Consider the following 18,422-nt stretch of genomic DNA (forward strand, 5'->3'; position numbering starts at 1 on the left):
GGAGGTTAACCGAGCCCCGGGAGGAGGTGAGGCCGCCAGCCTGCGCGGGCGGAGATGGTGGAGCCTCCGTCGGGGCTGGCGCCGGCGCCAGCGCCCGGCAGCCTGTGGGTCCTGCAGGTATAGCTCGCCTTCTCTCTGCCCCACGTGGTAGCCGCGGAAGATTGCCGTTGGTTTTCCGGCACTCAGGATTTAAACGCCTCCTGGTCCTTTTAGAAGCAGTCCGTTCATTACTTAATCCAAGCTTTTTCTCTTTCTGCGGGAGACCGGAGGCTGAGGGAGGGAGTGAATGGGGTCGGGGTGGAGGGGAAAACACACCCTGCTGGCTAGAAAAGGGGAGGCTCCGCAACCAGCGTAGTGGGTGAGGCGGATCTTGGAGACAAGATCCAAAGCAAAAAGCGATCCTCCCAACCTGGGACTCACACTCCTCTCTTCCCAAGAGTGTGCTTGCCTTGCCGGTATGGTGCCAGTACACTGCTATGTGTTTCTGATGACCAGCCTTGTATTGCACACTTCACTGGCCTCACGACCCTGATTTTTGTAATATTTCCCCAGAGGGGCTGAATTAAACCTGGGCCGCGGGCCATCTAGAAGCTTGCAATGAAAATTAACCAACAGCTGAGAGGATAAATCTTTAGTTAAAATATCAAATGCTGCCTGGGCAGGTACATTCCTTCTACATCTTAGCAGGTTCGTTCTCTGCATGGTTTGGCCTTTGAAGTGGGACTCAGACCTTTCATCTCCCTTGGCCCTGAATATTTAGTGAAAAACTGCTGCTGATGTTCAATGCTATATATACCAGATCCTCACCCTTCATATATTATATCGCATATGCTACTTGGGATTATTATCCATCTTTTGCGCGTTTCTGATCTACCTCTTGTGTTTTATTGCATTATCTCTTATGCCAAGCTAATGGAGCAAGGCTATGCTAATGTTGCTTCTGTGCCTTGCAAATTTGGTTGATGGGGCTGCCTGTTATTCAACATGTTCACACACACACACACACACACACACACACACACACCAGCTTATAGATTTCCCTTTGATATGTTTAACAGCCTCTAAGAGATGTAGTTAAACAAACTATTATGTTAAGAATGGAAAAGTCAACAAAGCATACACCTACTAATTTATAGATCTTTAATGCCACTGCCAGGTGTCAGCTCCTACCAGTACACACTTACAAATACGTCCCTGCTTCTTTGTTGCTCATAAATTCTAAGATACATTTTTTTAACATCCACGTGAAAACTCGGAGTTGGACTGTGCCTTGCAGTCAGCAAAGCCCCCATATCTGTAACACTGATGGAAGGGTAAGAGATTTCTGAAAGGACTCCCTAAGGTCCAAAGGCTGCAGAAAGTAATGATTGATTTTATAATTGAATGTTGAATGACGCACATTGCGAGAGCATCTTTCATCTCCCCCCATCTCTCCCTTCAGTCCCCCTTCACCCACTCTCTATAACACTGCATATTTTTAGGTGTTGCATTGTAAGATACTTAGAGTTTGTGTCTTGTGTGCACTCAACTTCCACTTTGGCTCACAAGCTCCTGGAGGCATGGTCAATTTTACTTTCCCCCATGGCATGCCTAAATGTGTATCAAGTAAATAGACCTGGATAAAATTCATGTTGCTATCCTGGAGGAAATGGAGTTTGATTTGAGTGTGGATTTCATGACAGGTAAAAGACTTGCAGGTTCTTAAGAAATTGTTGCCTATGACCTTGGCCTCTCCTTGGCAATCAAACTCACAGCACCTTTTGGAGAAGAGGCATCCTTAGAGTGATGGAGTGCTCATTAGAGGAGAGAGGCTCAAATGCAAAGACAGACAAGACTGCTGCTTGTCCTTGTTAGGAGAGACACAGACTGGGATAATAGTAATAAATAGGTATGTGTCACAAACCTGCCTGCATTCGCTCTTACTCCTGCATTTTGTTTTCTAGGAGCAGTGCAAGCAAACTAAGATCCAAACACCCAGGATTTATCAACTCCGACCCCCTCCTCCACCCCTCTACTCCACACACACACACACACACACACACATCACCACCACCAACAACAACAACACCCCTGTCACCACATCACATACGCACACAACATACACACACACACACACACACACACACACACACACACACACACGCCAAGAAAGTCCCCCAAAATGCAAAGCCTGCCCTGCTTGTGCTTATCTCCTCAACTCCCTAGCCTTGGCTACACACACTGAACAAGTCCTGCTGGGGAAAGATGCACCCCTCTCCCGATTCCCTTTTAGCCCAGTTGCCAGTCCCTAGTGCAACAGCAAGGCAGGCACATTTTGATGCATGTGCACGAGTCTAATCATCGGTAACTTCACTCCCGTTTAACAACATTACATCCTGTGAACAAAAAGTCACAGCTCCGCTCGGTGCTCACTATACCTTCTGGTCAATCATGGTAACAAAAGCAGAATATCCCCCTGTTTAGGGAAAAGAAGGATAGCACAGCCTTTCTGCAACCCTCCCGTTTTGCAAAGCGTTTCCCTTTCCAAGTGTTTCCTCTTTAATTATGACCTGTTTCCCCTCCCTCTTCCCCCCGCCCCAGCTTCTGTGAAAGGAGCCCTTCTGTCACTCGTCACTCGCTTGCTCGCTCGCCCGCTCGCTAGCTCGTTCGCTCGCTGTGGGAGGAGCCCGCCAGAGGAAGCCGTGTGCCTGGGATGCCAAGAACCAGAGAATGGATCTGCTCCGAGTAGGGACATTGCTGAGGATCCCGGCTTCCCGAGGCGGCTGAAAACAAGCATTTGGTTTCGGCTGCCTGCAGATACCCGGAGACACAACGACACCAAAGCGGACCAGAGGAAGGACAGACCGACTGACAGATAGATGGTCGGCGCGAACCCTGGAGGACCGGCGGCGGAGGCTGAGCACCGCGAGCCCAGCCGCCGCGCTTGAAGAGAAACTAACTGCACACCCAAGTTGCCCCGCCGGCTGCCCGCGCGCTGAGGAATGAGACCTTTCCAGCTGGATTTGCTCTTCCTCTGCTTCTTCCTCTTCAGTCAAGGTAGGAACCCGGCGCGCCAGAGTTGGAGCAAAGTCGGCGGCGGCGGCGGCGGCGGAGGGCGCGGGAGGCTGAGGGCTGAGGGCTGGGAGGTGGGCAGGCTCGGGAACTCGCACTGGCTGAGGGTCTTGGTGCCGGCCCATCGGCAGTTAAGTAGCGTTGCTTCTTTGCGTTTGCAAATGCTACAAAATGGTACTGTGGGTTTCCCTTCGGAAGGAAAGGGGCTGGGAGAACAGGGGAGGCTGCACTTTCTCGTCTCTCTTGTCCACCTCCAACTCCAACTCTCCGATGCATGTAAGTTCTTTATGCACCCGGTATATTAATTAGGCAGCATCCGTGTGGCTAGGCCATTCGGAACTTCTGGGTGCCTCCTCGCCTTTATAGCCTTTATAGCCAGGTTGGAAAAGGGGAGCCTGGCGTAGGCAGCTTCAATAAGGTCTAACTTGCCCCGGGTGTGTTTAAAGCGAATGTGCCAGGTCTGCACAGTTGCAGAAAGGGATGCGATTACGGAACGTACTGAGGCGGGTATTTACAGTGACTGGGGAAAAGAAAGCTTGTAAAGAGTTACATTGAATGTCACCCGTTTCCCTGAGCGAGGCTGAATTCTGAATCCGACCAAGCACTGGATTAGGTGTATGAAATGGAATTTCGCCCCTGTTGCCAATTGCCTTCCTTTCTGCAGCCTAGCAGGTGGACTCTCCAGAAAGAACTTTACCTCTGAACTCCTTGCCACTGAGAGTCATGGGGTGGGTCATGGTGGAGGGAGGACTAAGCGCCTACTTAGCTAAAGGCATCAACAGTCACCTGTGGAATTGAGACTGACTGAAGAGGCCAAGTCAACCCGATCTGTCCCACTCTTTTGGAATGCCTGTGCCACCTCTGCCATCTGAGGCAGCATGTGTGCCTGCCAGCACAGCTCTTGGAGGGACAGGACTTTCAGAAAAAAAAAAAAAATCCACAACAGATCACATCCATCTGTTGATTAAATGAAGGGTAAAAGTTTTCAAGAAAGCAAAACATCGCCATGGGTGGCTGCCTTTGCAAGCAAACAGTGTTTATCCCATGTTTCTCTTGTCAGGAGAAGCCAAATATAAGTAAAACCAGGCTTCCTTTTCTTTCCCTGGTCCTTGTTGTCACTGTAGATTTCCCACTTATCCATGCAGGTCAAACTTTGCAGTTATCACTCCTGATTAAACTCGAGGGAGCCCTCCCCTTAGAAGTATGTGTAAAGCATATCTATGCAGATTTATAATGAGTTCACACACACATTCATATGGGTGTGTGCACCTCCCCAGGAGCCCCTACAGCAACATGAAGACAAACAGCCTTTGCACACAAACTTCACACTGGATGATTAAGAACCACCCCCAGAATCCTGATGTAGAGTAATATTACCAATGGGATGTGTGCACACTTGTGTATGTCCACTCCACACACATACACACACGTATAGTGACTCGCATTCTCCTTTGCCTCTTAACTAATTCACTTGGGAAGTTTCCTGTAGAATTTGTAAGAGAAGAAGGGGCCCTTACACCACACACACACACACACATGCACACATACACGCACACATACATACATACACACACACACACACATTTGCATGGATCGCATGCAATTTTTTGTGAGCCTTTTGTATTTTTAGAAGCTCGATCAGTACTTTCTCAGATTCGCTTGCGCATCCTATAGGTGTCTAAGTGCTTCCCTGCCTGCCTGAATCATTATAGAATGTATTTTCTACTGGTCTTGATCCTTTCTCGGTACCAAGCTATTTCTTGACTGCCTCATATGAATCTTTAAATATTTACCTACCGAGGGTAAATGCTCTGTTTCATCCACTCTTAGCTCTGAGGGCAGTGGGAAGAAACCACAGCCCCATACAATCTATATTATCTCCTTATTCTTGGTGTTCTGAAGTTGGTTTGCAATGTCCAACAATGGATGTATAGTCTGTAGAGTTCCAAAGCAGCCTCAAAAAGTCTCTGAGAACAGAGCAGGGCCAGGCAATCTGAGCCTCCTGTTCTGAACACTAGAAATCATGTGTGTGGGAGCAGCACCGTACACTTAGGAGGGAAGATGTTTGATTGGTTCATTGCAATGTGATAGCAAGATCTTTTGACTTGAGTCCTGAAGACGTAAAATATACACATATATATTACATTTCTCTACTTATTTTTGTGTGTCTGCTCTCATGAAGGTGGATGCAAAGGTGCCTGTGTGGAGGTCAGAGGAGAACTTGCAGAGTTAGTTGTCTCCTTCCACCATGTAGTTTCTGGGGATGGAATTCAGTTCATCAGGCTTGGTGGCAAGCAGGTTTATCCACTGAGCCATCTCTCTGGCCTTAAACATTAAAAATATTGGTGTTGTGCAGAGCATTGTAAATTCTCCCAAAAGATTCTGTTTAAGTGTGTGTGTGCACATGTGTGTGTGTATCCAAGTACCATATCATACCTACTGTCATGCATTGGTTAAATTATTAGATAGAGCAGATCTACCTTCAACAGGGCATGGAAGGGTTAGCCCATTGGATTCTAGTGGGAGAGGGTCCCTACTGCGATTCCCTAACCAAGGAGTGAGGTTGCTACCACATTGTCACTCCCTCTACATACACATACACATACACACACACACACACACACACACACACACACACACACACACAGCCATTTGCCTGGACTTTGCCTCCTACACACTGAACCCTCTGGATGCTTTCCCACAGAAATGTATAAAGGGTCAGGACAATCCTTCATTCAAAGAGAACAAGGACCCAGGGAGGGGTCTCAGTAGGACTTTATGTGGCATGCTGAAGGCATGGCCATCTGCTACCCAGCACTTGTCCCAGTGGTGATCTGTGTGTCTTCTTGGAGTTCTGAGAAGACAGTTCTCATCAGGACCTAGAGCATCCCAATGCTGTGAAATTTTCATTAGCATGTGGGTAAATTCCTAAAGTACATCTCAATCCTCTTTGCTCTCCTGAATTTTTGACTGATTCACTTTGTTGGCCGCACAGCCCTGGAGAGAGGGCAAAAGACAGCATAGTTGATGTCAGCAACGTCCTACGTCTTCTAAAGTTTGGACTTCTCCTGTAGATTGAGGTCGCCTATTGCTTTCTTCGTGAGGTAGCGGTAGAAAAGCCAAGAGACAGTTCACTGTTCTCACCCTGCCGGTGTCTCTGCTCTCACCCTGCCAGTGTCTCTGGGTTTGGCCCTGATAGAGGATGGAGAGCTGCCAGCATATGCTGTTTGAGAGTTTCTCTCTCACTGGGGATGCCTCTCCCCTCAGCTGTCAGGATGGCCAAGCTTTGTATAGAGAAGGATAATGTCACAGCACAATTTGCCTCCCGCAGAGAAACGGTATGTCTGCCCCGGGGTGAAGAAGAACCGATTCCCTTGTCATCCATAAACTTAGAACTTGCTATATTTTTTTCCCTTTATTATTTCAGTTCACCACAGCCATTTCCTTCTGTGCCCTCCTTAATCTTCCAGCCTCATTCCGTCTACCCTGCACACGCACATCTTAGGTGACTTTGAAGGAACAGGGTCTCAGCAGGACTGAAGACTCCCTACTTCTCTTGTGTCTTCGGTTCTGAGACAGTTTGGGCGATGTTCAGTGGTACAGACATGGTGGCTTCTGCTGCACATGCTCTAGGAAGAGTGTTTTCTCCATGTGCTGGCATTCCCAGAGGGTCGTGGCCTATCCTGTCCTGTTCAGTGATGGGATGGTCACAGGATTCCACCTCTGCCCTATCCCGAATGAGTGTTTGCTTTGTCTATGTTTCTCACTGTTCCAAACCTTTAGAGTAAAAATAAACTCACATTTTATCTGTAAGTAGCATCCCCTACCTGAAGACCTATCTGGGATCCACCTCCTTAATAGATGCTCTCCTGATGATCAGAACACATCAAAAGGAGAACCAGGTAGCCATTGGATGGCAGAGTTATAAGAAACCTGAATCTCCAAGGAAACAGAAGAGCATCAGATAGAGGGTGAACAGATTGGGTGAGGAGAGCTGGCTTTGTGCAGGAGCCATAGGGGTGACAGTAAGCATGGAGGAGAGGAGCCACTGCAAGAAGGTCAAATTTGCCAAGAGCTCTCATGGGGAATGGAGGGAAGAGGAGGAGCTTGGGTAAAGAACACAAACATGTTAGACAGGGCCCCTGAAATGAAATGGAGGGAAAAGGGTTCAGTTCAGAGATAATCAGAAGAATAAACTTTGAGTGAACAACTCTAGGGGTACTTAACTCTAAGGTTACTTAACTCTAGGGGTACTTAACTCTAGGGGTACTTAATTCTAGGGGCACTTAATTCTAGGGGTACTTGTCCTTGCCCAGAATAAAAGATAAACCAGTGATGAGTATGAGCCTCCTTGCTCCTGGCACCCCAGTGGCATAACATCTAGGGGAGGGAGAATCATTTCTTTTATCTTGAAAGGTCAGAGCACTACTGCCAAGGACATGGAACCACTTCTTTAATAAACCTTCTGGGTGGGGAAATGGGGCCTGCCTGTAGGGGATGGGGGTGGCTTCAGTGGTTGCTGCTCAACAGGGAGCCCTCAGATCTATTGAGGATGGAAAAGAAGCTCCCCAGAGACACAGGGATGTATGTTGAGGGGGGAGGGGGGTCAGCATCATAGCATGGCACTGAGAGGATGCCATGGGTATAGGAAGGAGGATCTGGCTCAGAGCATAGCAGCAGTGAGCTAGGCATTGTACCAAGGAGCAGCCTTGCCTGGTGTGTGTGCCTCTGTTGGTGGGAGCCAGGACCAGCAGGAGATGGGGTGGAGCCGTGGATTAGGCCTGAAGATGCAATTTTTCATTTTTGTTTAGCCCAGTAGGGGTGACTTAGGCAGTATTATATTGCAGACCCAAAAAAAGCACATGAATAATCCAGAGCGAATTCAAGAGATTTCAATAGCAAAATAATAACAATACTAATGATACCTTTGATTTGTAGAGTACTTTTCTTCCAAGGAGATAAAAAAGATAAACTGTTTTGGAAACAGGAACGAGAAAAAAAATAAAATTGCCTTTGATGGAAGAGTTGAGAGAAGGGCCAAGAATACTTGTTTTAAGGTCTTAATGGAGATGGGGATGGTGTGGGGAGCGAGGTGGGCAAGCAGAGGGTCTCAGCTGCAAGCAGCTCTTATCACTGGAAGATGCTAAGATGATTTCTAGGTGGAAAAACCACTCAGACATTTTTTTAAATGGAGGTCAATCAAGAAACAGAGAAGCCCTGAAGGTCACCCTGTGCCTGTTCCTAACCCTGTGCTAATCCAACAAAAAGAGAAGCTAGGTGGAGTCATGCACACACCTTCGCCATGGCACCAATCCTCACTTCAGGGGTCTTTCTTGCAGCCCCAGTTTTTACTCAAGGCCAATGGATACGCCAGAATCCTTAGATTCCCCCAGGGTTCACCTGGGGCTGCTGTGCTGGGGGCTGTTCACTGCCTGGAGTTCAGGAGTTCAGTGAGTCATCAATGCTACCTGTAAGGGAGAGGGGAGCCACCTACCAGCCAGTGCCCTGTGCCTGGGTTCTCAGGGCTTCACCCGCATTGCAAATAGAAGAGGGCTTTATTTCCAGTTCAAGGAATGAAGTGCGAGCCGACTTCACTGGCACATAGCACTATTCCATATGTCATTGTGTGGCATTTTCTTTCCCTGAGGGGAAATCAGAATTTACCCAGTTAGGTATGCACATCAAGTGAGACTTTAGATACTTCTAGATCATTAAAATGCTTCTCTCCCAGGCACACAAGGGATGCCGTGCTCTGCTTTCTGCCAGAGTTTTAGTACTAAGCATGACAGAACTTTCACCTCATAAACACACCCCTGCAAGCCCACTCTGTGCTATAGCGTGAAAGGTCACAGGAAGGCTTAGTAAAGACACCAAAATGCACTTTGATCCACTTCCTGCTTTGCAGAGCTTAGCATCCAACAGCATGCTTATCACTGCCCCCTCCTCCCCTCCCACAGGTAAAGAATGAGTATTCTGGCGGTATACTTCCAGAAGTCGGTAAATGTCAATATTGGATAAGTGTTTCCTTTATATCATGGCAATTTAGCATAAGCTGCTTGGAAACAAATATCTTCCGCCAGCATACAGTGTTTCAGTGAGTACACAGTCAACACCACTATGAGGATTAAATAAATGTCAGCATTCTCTGGGTACACTTGGTAACAAGCTTAGGCCTTGGAATGGTGGCCAGTATGGATGGATAGTGTGCCTTCCATCGTTCTTTTGTGGGAGCCCATGTGAGTTCTAGTGATTGAGAGGTAAACATTCATCCAACTCCTTCCTGGGAATACCAGCTAAGGCTGTGGTCACAGACACTTCCCACATACCCTGAGAGGTTTCTTTTGGCAATCTAGAAGTCTTTACATGACGTCCTGCACTCTTCCATGTGTGCACACAGACCTGCCTGTGTCTCCACAGTAAGTCAGAAGGGAACAAGCTCAAGCAAATTTGCCCGAGTCTGGGATTCAGATGGTTAAAACTAACCATTAGATTTTTGCATGAGTCTGTCTTAGACAAATCAAGCTGAATAGCCTAGGTGGTCTGCTCCCTTGAGGAAAAGCATGGGGTGGTTTTTTCTACTTTAGATTCTTCTCAACTGCCGCTGACATTATGGGAACTGAAACTAGAAGAGCAAACGCACATGGCTTTTACCTTTTCAAATTTCCCCTCAGGCATTCCATAGGGTCTAATGTCTCAGGGGACAAAGTTGATTGTTCCTTATTTTATGAGCAAATAGTATTCTGTGACAAGAAGCTCAGCTATTGACCATTCATGTAGCACTTGTTTCAAGCCTATGTGTGGTTGATGTGTCAGAGACTGCTGTGGAAATAGGTGAGGCCATATTTCTGGACAGAGAGGCAACACTTCCAGGATTGCTATAGAATAATGCTCTACAACCAGCAGAGACAGCCCAGGGCATCATAAAAGGATGTCCAGAAGAGATGCCATGTGAGCTTACTCTTAAAAGATATATAGGTGTGCTCTGGGTAAAGCATGAAGCAAGTAGTCCAGGCTGTATCTGCGAGTGTGCACAGACAGGAAGACTGAAGAGAATAAGGCATACTTAGCAGCAGAGCCTAGAATGGATGTGTTTGAAAGGAGAGAGGAGCCTTGGGGAGGGCAAAGCTGGCTGGCTCATGGTTGTGAATAAGATGATACATCTTTTAAGGATGGATTGATAGGGTGAAGTCAGTATCTTTAAAAGATGGTTAGGAGTTTAGGGTCTGTCATCCTCTCCATATCAGAGCTGTGGGGATTCACTTGTTATTCTTGGTATTCTCTGTATTTCCCTGAGGCTGAAAACTTGTAGAATTGAGTGGAAGTACACTTTCCTCTTTCCAGATCATCTTTCTTTATGGCTGGTATGTTCAGATATGGGAAAGTGGACAATAAAATAGCAATGGGGAACCTAGTGAACTGTTGGTCTGCCCACCCAAGGGAAGGCAGATAAGGGGTGTTGAGGAGAGCTCAAGCACCAGAGGCATGGAATGCTGAGGACATCTGGACTATGGGTGGTTGGAGGGTATGAGGGATGGGAGTTGACTCTTTCTGAAGACCCCTGAAGGATATGGGGACAGAGGAAACACAACATTGAGGAGTAACAGTAAGTCAGAAGGGAAGAAGAAGGCAAGCTTCCCCGGGGGTACTTTGCTGGTAATGTCTTTCTCGTTCTCAAGAAAAAGTAAACCATAGGCATCAGGGGAACCGAGGTAGCACCTTAGATGGCTCTATTCAAATGTCAGAAGTGCTTCAGGAGTAGTGATTTACCCATATCTTCTGTGACCTATTCTCTCCAGGAACCTATGCTAGCTGGCAGGAAGCTCAGTGTGTTTGTGGGGGGGACAAAACCCCTAAATGTCCTACAAGAAGTAGTCAGCAAGCATTTCCAAAGCTTTAGATTTCTGCTTGTCTTGTTTGAGGCTGGCCTGTTGAGCAGGACTCTGTTGTGAGTGTTTTCAGAGAAGAATTCAGGTCATCAGGAATGCAGGAAGCCACTGGTAAGAAAGGACCTAAGAGTGGTCAAGGACTCTATCTCTTAGCAACAACTGGGTTGTTTTGGATAGTTTGCTAGGAGGTAGATCACGCATTCAAGATCTCTTTGGTACCTAGCAAATTCTTTTGGCCATCCTTGACGATAATAGTAGTAACAATACCTCTGTTTGCATAATGACGGCTGGGATAATTAGCATCTATGCAAATCTTCAGAAATACAGTGCACAAATAGCACCTCATTTTATCGCAATGGAGGCAGGTTGGATGCTGTCAGCCCCTAGAAAGGTGATGTCTGATCAAAGTTCTTTCCAGTCTTGTTTTGTGTGGGTTGTTGCTTCATGGAGAAGCTGGTAGCTTCCGTCTGCCTCAGATCATCAACATAAACTATGCATGAGAAGATCAGATGCTGGGATGGAAGGAAAACCTTGTTCTCATCACTAACCTCCTCCCTCCCACTCCCACACACCACCACCACCACCACCACACCTCTCAGAACTGTAGAAATAATCCACTATGAAAATGCTTTCCTACTAAGCTTTATCTCTTGTAACCATCCTTGTGTGTCCAAGCATAAAAAGGGGGATTTTAGCTGTTCCTTATAAAGATCAAGGAGCTCAGTCCCAGAGTTGACCTTCAGAAGGTAACCCAGCCTTGTAGTCCAATTTCTTTATGATCCCAGACTCTGACACATTTCTGAAGTTTGCCTTTACCCCAAAGGCTCAAGGTTTCCAGGCCACTGGTCCCTAGGAAGTGGCAAGGCTGAAAGTTATTTGTGTAATTCCCTTGTTCTCTTCCCCACCTCTACTTCCACCTTTAGATATCTGTAAATCAAGGAGGTGAGGGATATTTTCATAATCAGTTGGTTAAACTATCCTACCTTTTATCGCGCGAGTGTCTAGCATTCTATTGGGTACCTAGAAGTCTATGAATAAATTCAAAACTATCAGATGAAATATAAGAGTTAATGAAAAGGCCAAAAAGCCAGAACCTGTTATGTCAGTGCACATAGAGATGTTGAAGTGCCCAAGCTAGAGTCCCAGGGATGCTTAAAGTTTATTTAAAGGTATTTCTCCAAGGAAGACCTCGGATGCTCACAAGTCACCAGGGATGCTGCCAAGAGAAACATCCCTGGCAAGCCACTCACTTCCTGGGCTTCAGCAAGGAACCCTTGTGCCCTTCTGTTCTCCAATGCATGTCAGTGCCCATTTCTGTCAGTCACCTGCAAATGTCACAGGTGACTTCACTCTGGTGCAGTGTGACAGTCCACCTGTCACCCTTGGCAATGCTGGGAGCTATGACAGCTTCGGAGTCACACTGGGGCTTAGTTGACTCTCTGGGTAAGTAAGCATTCAGGGGACAGAAAGTTAAGTATGCATCCAAGTACTGTACAAGAAGGATCGCACCCTCTGCTGCCTAGTTGCCTAGCTGCCCTGACAACCAAGGAGAAACCACCACTTAATCTCCCAGTGGCTCTGTTCCCTATACTGTGGGACTTGCACTTTTCTATGCCTCGGTTGTAAATGCTGGGGTCCACTCCATGTTTAAGTTGAACTGCAGCTCTTTGGGAAGCTGGCTTCTGAAGCCATTTTCTTACACAGGGTGCTGAGCCTTTAAGAGAGTCAACTGCTGAGATAGGAGTTAGCAAAAAAATGTTTGGGGAATGAGACATACGCAGAAGATTGCAGTCCCGAAATCAGCCTGATGGTGGCAGCAGCCGCGCTTGCAAAGCCAGGAGTGAGCCCAGCGTAAACTGCAGAGGGATGCCCAGTGGTTTAAGGCACAGCAGGGCGGCCTGAAGCTGGGCCCTTCTGCCACCCCACCCCACCACGAAGGGATGAGGATAAAGAAGTAGCCACAGTTTTCCCTCCCAGGGAGAGGCTGGACTCTGCTTTCCGGAGCCCACTAGGTAGTGAAAGTAGAATGTTCAGAGGAATTCCTACACACAGAGGCTAAAGCTATGTGGGTTCAATTAATAATGCTCAAAGGGGCCTGGAAGAACTGCACAAAGGGGAGCGAGCAATTGCAGTTCACCAGCATTTCTCTGCAGTGAGGGCTTTTCCTGAATGTATTGAATCTCAGTCCTCCCTTAGAGGGGGCTAGCCACAGAAGCTCCGCCTTCCCTGAGCCGGCATACTCTGCTACTCCTGAACCCTCTACCATTCTCCATGGTTCCAACTGCTTCACACCCCATCAGAGCCGGGGTGCTGTTTCCATGCTGCAAAGGATTGTCCTTATTCCTGGTGTCTTGAGCAGGCTGTTGAGGTGAATTCTGTTTTCATCTCTGGGAAGAGATACTAAATTTGAGTAGGACAATTAGAGGAAACTTACCACCAATTGCATCTGTTTAATAGGGTGTCCTTCTAAAATGTCAATGCCAAGCTAAAAGCAGATATACTATGCTCTGCAGGACAGACTGTAGGGGGGTGTTGGTGGCCCCAAAACTCCTTAACATCGTTCTTTCTAGTAATCTCCAATGTGCCAGCTTGCCCCTCAGAGTTATGAGATGTACCTGAGCACCCCCTCCCAAGATAGTCCATGCATCACCAGTTGAAGTTGTGGAGATGGAATGAAGGAAGGATGGGACCATTGTCAGGGGTATACCACAATCTTGCCTGGTCTGCATGACCCAAGTGGCTGGTTGAACTGGTCACTGATGTTGCTTGAAGTCATCGGAGGCCATGTGACCATTCTGTTGATTTGGGTTGTTGGTGGACTTTTCTGTGAGGTTTGCCTAAACCCAAACCACATTCCTCACTGGACTCACCACTGTAGTCATCCACTGCTGTTGTTACTGCAATGAGGTGAGCTGTCCCCTGCTCAGTGTGTCTTTCCAGCTGCTCTTCCCAGGCATAGGAGGCAGCAGAGTTAGAGAGAAGATATTAAGTCTTCAGTGAATAGGGAGATTAAGTGGTCAATGACGGAGACCATCTACGCACTTTCTGTCAAAACAGAAAGGTTTTTGCATTTAAAAAGTCAAAGCCTTAATCCAGAACACAGACCATTCTATTCCTTGTGTATAGTTTTAGGATCTGATGAAAATATTAGGCACCCCTCCTAAATTAAGATTTGTTGTAATGATAAGACATGCGACCTTGGCTTTGCTGGTTTCCCGGTCCCCTAGCTTGGTCGCCTACCACTCTTTTCACAAGCAAGGTTTCTAGTCCTGCTTTGGGTTCTCACCCTGAGGGTGGACTGGGAAAGGAGAAGCAGTGGAAACATCAGCCAGACCAGTCGTGGCCTCGGCTGCTGCTGTCTGGTATTCTTATATTCCCTGAAACCTGTGGCTACGGATTCAACTGGACCAGCTGTGGAAGAGTGTCCTTGAGGTCTCGGGATCAGGTCCTTTGTTGAGCCGCCTTGCATACATTCTCTGATTTAGCCCCATAGCGGCTGAGAGAAGCAGGGATGGCTAAACCCATTTGCTAATGAGAACAACTGAGGCTTTGCCTGAAGATCACGTAACTGGCAAGTGACAGGATTGAAGACCCCGAGAGCCCTGTCTTCCAGGCTGCTGGGAAGAATGTCAGTCACGACGCTGCTTTGGCAGCCGTGTGAGTGTCTATGAGCCAAGCAGCCTAGCGTGGCCTGCGATTGTATTCTGTAAGGTCTACTCGGGATGGGAAGAGCTGAGAACACAGAAGCAAATGTCTTCTCCTGCACAAAGGGCTGAAGACAGTATGAGGAGCTTCCCGAGTGGCTTGTCACTCTGTCCCTCCACCTGCCAGCTCCAGGTTAGCTTAAAGTTTAGAAAAGCAAATGCTTGTTTCTTAACAAGTATCCATCACACCTAACTCCCTCCCGTCTAACTTCCCTTCAACAGATTCTTTAAAACTTAAGCACAATTTATCTCAGGGAGAGGTTAGGCTAGTGTTTGCTCTGTGCTCTGAGAATGATACTACTCTACACCAAAAAAGAGGCATTTCAGGACATCAAAATTACTTCTCTCTCTCTCTCTCTCTCTCTCTCTCTCTCTCTCTCATCAAGTCTGGAATAGTAAAAATGCCAGGAGACTAGATGGTTCTGAAATGATTAATAATGGTCATTAAGAAGACGTGAAAAAGAGTCTTGGAAGGCAGGCAAACCTGAATGTTGTTCAGCTTCTGATTCTCCTCACTTTGGCTTCAGCAGACAGCTTACCTGGTGTTAGAAATCTCTTTGGAAGGTGACACGTATCTGCCTAGGCCATGCTTAAAATCATATTATTGGCTTAAGATAGACACCTATGATAAACTAGTGAAACATGAAAGTTTCCCTGAAAGTTTAAAAGCACCTTTAAGATAGAATCAGAGGAAGAATTCACGGCAGATAGACATTGGCGTGGAAGACATCAAATTCCTGACTTTCCATCCTGCGGCCTGAGCACTTCCTTGGCCACACAGGTGATATCTAAGCTTCGCTGTCAGCCAATGGTTGCCTGGGCTCCAAACCCACACAGGTGCCCCCTTTCTAGGCTTGAACTTTGCTTTGTGTTTTCTCTTCACCAAATCAGGGCAGAAAAATTTACAGACAGAAATTCATGCATTGTAGGCAAAAAATAACATTTAGAGTTAGCTAGAATCAAATACCATTCAGAAACCTTTATTACTCTTCTCTTCTGGCCTCCTGGTAAAAATAACACAAAAACCTATATTGCCTTTCCAACCTTAGATCTAAGATCAATAACCAAATTCATGCCAAGGAAAATGTTTAAGAGTTTTCTACTGTTATTTATTTAGGTTTTAGTTAGATTATCCTTTTCACTCTTGTCATTGATTTTTGAACTGATGTGAAATCTATTAGCTTTGCTCATTCACAATTGCAGAGAAAAAGGGGATCTGGTGGTGTGGTCACATATCCCTCTATCTGTAGATACAAACGTTAATGTATGTGATTTTAGCTGGAAATTCTTTGATATGTCAGGGGAATATTCCAGCCTTCTTAGGGCTCCCAGATTCTCTATCACAGTGCTTTTCAACATGTAGGTTGCAGGTCAGCTGGTTCACCAGTAGCAGCATCCAGGGGGTAGAAGAAAGAGTTCCCAGGATTCAAATTGAATCAGAGACTCGTGGATTTGGCCCAGCAGGCTGTACCTTAATGCCCCCCCCCACCATGCCCACACACACACATGTGCACACACATGTGCACACACATGCACACACATGTGCACACACANACAGAGAGAGAGAGAGAGAGAGAGAGAGAGAGAGAGAGAGAGAGAGAGAGAGAANTGATTTGAGTGAACTTGATGATGCTTCTCGGTGTTCTGAATCTGGCATCTGTGCCTTCTTCCCTCACCGGCTCTTGTGTGAGCGCTGCTGACACCGAGCCCACAGAGGCTTGAGAGATGCTTCTAACCAGAGAATTTAAGGTGACTCAAGGGAGCTACTGCTAATGGTTTTCATATTACATTACCCTCGGGTGATTTGTTGCTGGAGAGAACGGAACCAAGGATTACACTGAGCGAGCCCTGAGTCTAGGAAACCCAACCTCACAGTGAGATCAAGCACATGGGATCAGGGACATGGCACTCATGCCAGGCTGTCATCACCACCTTCCTTGCAGCTTAGAAGAAATGAAGAGCCCTTCTTCTCAATGGGACTTTGAGCCCTGTCCCACCTCCATAGAAGCGGGGAAGCTGCGTAGTGATCTAAGCTGACAGGGAAGAATGCAGCTAAGCTCCGGGCATAGCTTCCCTTCACCTGCACTTTAGAATGTTTATTTTAAACTCAGCGCTGTACAGTAGAGACGCGCAGGTCCGTAAAGGGAGAGCTTCTGCTTTGTAGAGTGAAGAGATCCAGAATGTCTATCATAATGCACCACAAGAGTTCTCATTTTATATTTGAGGAAAAAAAAAATCTTCAAGGTCAATATCACCATAGACATTGATATTCATTTCATTGTGAACTGGGATCTATCTGCTAGCTGCTTACTGTCATTTTATTTTTTCAATTCATAAAAAAAAATAGATGTTCTCATCGCTAGGCCTCTGGGCCTCTTTCTTCAATCCAAATCGCTAAAGGGGAACCACATGTCTGAGTTGCTGTATCTGGCAGCCACTAGGAGGGTGAGAGAAGCCAGTGATGCTCAAAGGCACTCTTATCCCACTTATACAGCAGAGTGGATTTTGACTGCCTCACAAAGACGCAGGTATTAAAGTCATAGTCTCCAGGGCATTGCTATAGGGAGGTAGTGGGACATTTAAGAATGGTGCAGCAGAAGCTTTGGGGTCTTTGGGGATATGTCCTTGAGAGAGGTCGCAGGATGATGACCCCTCTTTGCTTTCTTTTACTTCCTGATGAGGAGGTAGGTGATTAGGTTCTACGGCCTGTGCCCCATCATGATGCGCTGACTTGCCCATCATGGACAGAAACCCCACCCGCCCACACCAAAACCTGTAGGCTTTTCCTTTTATAAATTGATTATCTTAGGTTTATGGCTGAGGACAGACAGGGGGAAAGAGAAGAGGCTGGTGGACAGAAGAAAAAGAGCAGGCACATGTGGGAGACAGTTTGGTCTCCAGATTTTAAGACTGTAGTGTTATTATTTTTTTTTTTAAGTCATAATATTCCTTCTCCCGATCAAGACTGGGACCGTGAGATGTGAGATGCACCTTATACTTGAAGAAGTTCGGAAGGGTCCATAGCCAAGTGTGTAGGGATGGAGAAAGACACACAGGAGGTCTGGCTTCTGTACAGGTACATGATATTCCTTGGCTTTTGGAGGGAAAGGATGAAGTTGTGGACTCCTAGAGTTTATCAAAATTAACCTGGGATTACTTAACTCCCCTCCCCAACTCTCCCACCCCTCTCCAGTGTGGCCCCTCATTCCAGCTACTGAAGCTCTGTCGCTACTGTGTTCCTCCCTCCGGGATGCCCCTCCCCCAGGGAGCTGTAGCAAGCTCTGCCCTCAGCACTCAGCTTCCCCCACCAGGATGGAAGTGTTCTCTACCCACCTCCCTGTTGCACAAGTAAGTGCCTCCCCCCTCCATACCCCACCTTGGAACTCACTTGGGGAATCTTGTCACCGCATATCAGAGTGGCTTATTTCTTGCCTGATTCCCTTCCACATCCCTCAGAAGGTCAGGCCAATCCTCTGGATTTTATTAGTCTATACCTTTGTTGTACTAGGAAACAGAGTAGGCATTCAGCCAAGTTTTCCAGGGCAGGATATGAATCTCACGTCTCACATATCATAGGTCCATAGCTGTGAATAATGCCTATCTCCTGTGTCATGTGTCACTTACCAGTTCATGGAAGTGCATGACTTAGACCCTGCTCTGAATTCACAGCTGTTATTGCCTTGAGAGCCTAGAGTACTGTTCACCAAGTGCTCCCTGGGAATGTCAGATAAGAATTTAATTCCTTCTTGCATTCATACATTATATACAATCTCTAGAACAC

At 46.9% G+C, this 18,422-nt stretch overlaps 1 protein-coding gene across 2 annotated transcripts in view; it reads left to right on the plus strand.

Moving 5' to 3' along the window:
- The first annotated feature begins 2,580 nt into the window (after nucleotides 1-2,580).
- Nucleotides 2,581-18,422, plus strand: part of Kirrel3 (kirre like nephrin family adhesion molecule 3) — a 550,681-nt gene continuing 534,839 nt past the window's right edge. The window contains exon 1 of one of the 2 annotated variants that reach the window (XM_021205877.2): nucleotides 2,581-3,036. In XM_021205877.2, coding sequence (XP_021061536.1) covers nucleotides 2,982-3,036 — 55 coding nt within the window. In that variant the 5' untranslated portion in view covers nucleotides 2,581-2,981. The remainder of the gene's footprint in view (nucleotides 3,037-18,422) is intronic. The other variant, XM_021205875.2, reaches the window with a different exon arrangement.

This window comes from Mus pahari, chromosome 10, assembly GCF_900095145.1.
Source record: "Mus pahari chromosome 10, PAHARI_EIJ_v1.1, whole genome shotgun sequence".
Lineage (NCBI taxonomy): Eukaryota > Metazoa > Chordata > Mammalia > Rodentia > Muridae > Mus > Mus pahari.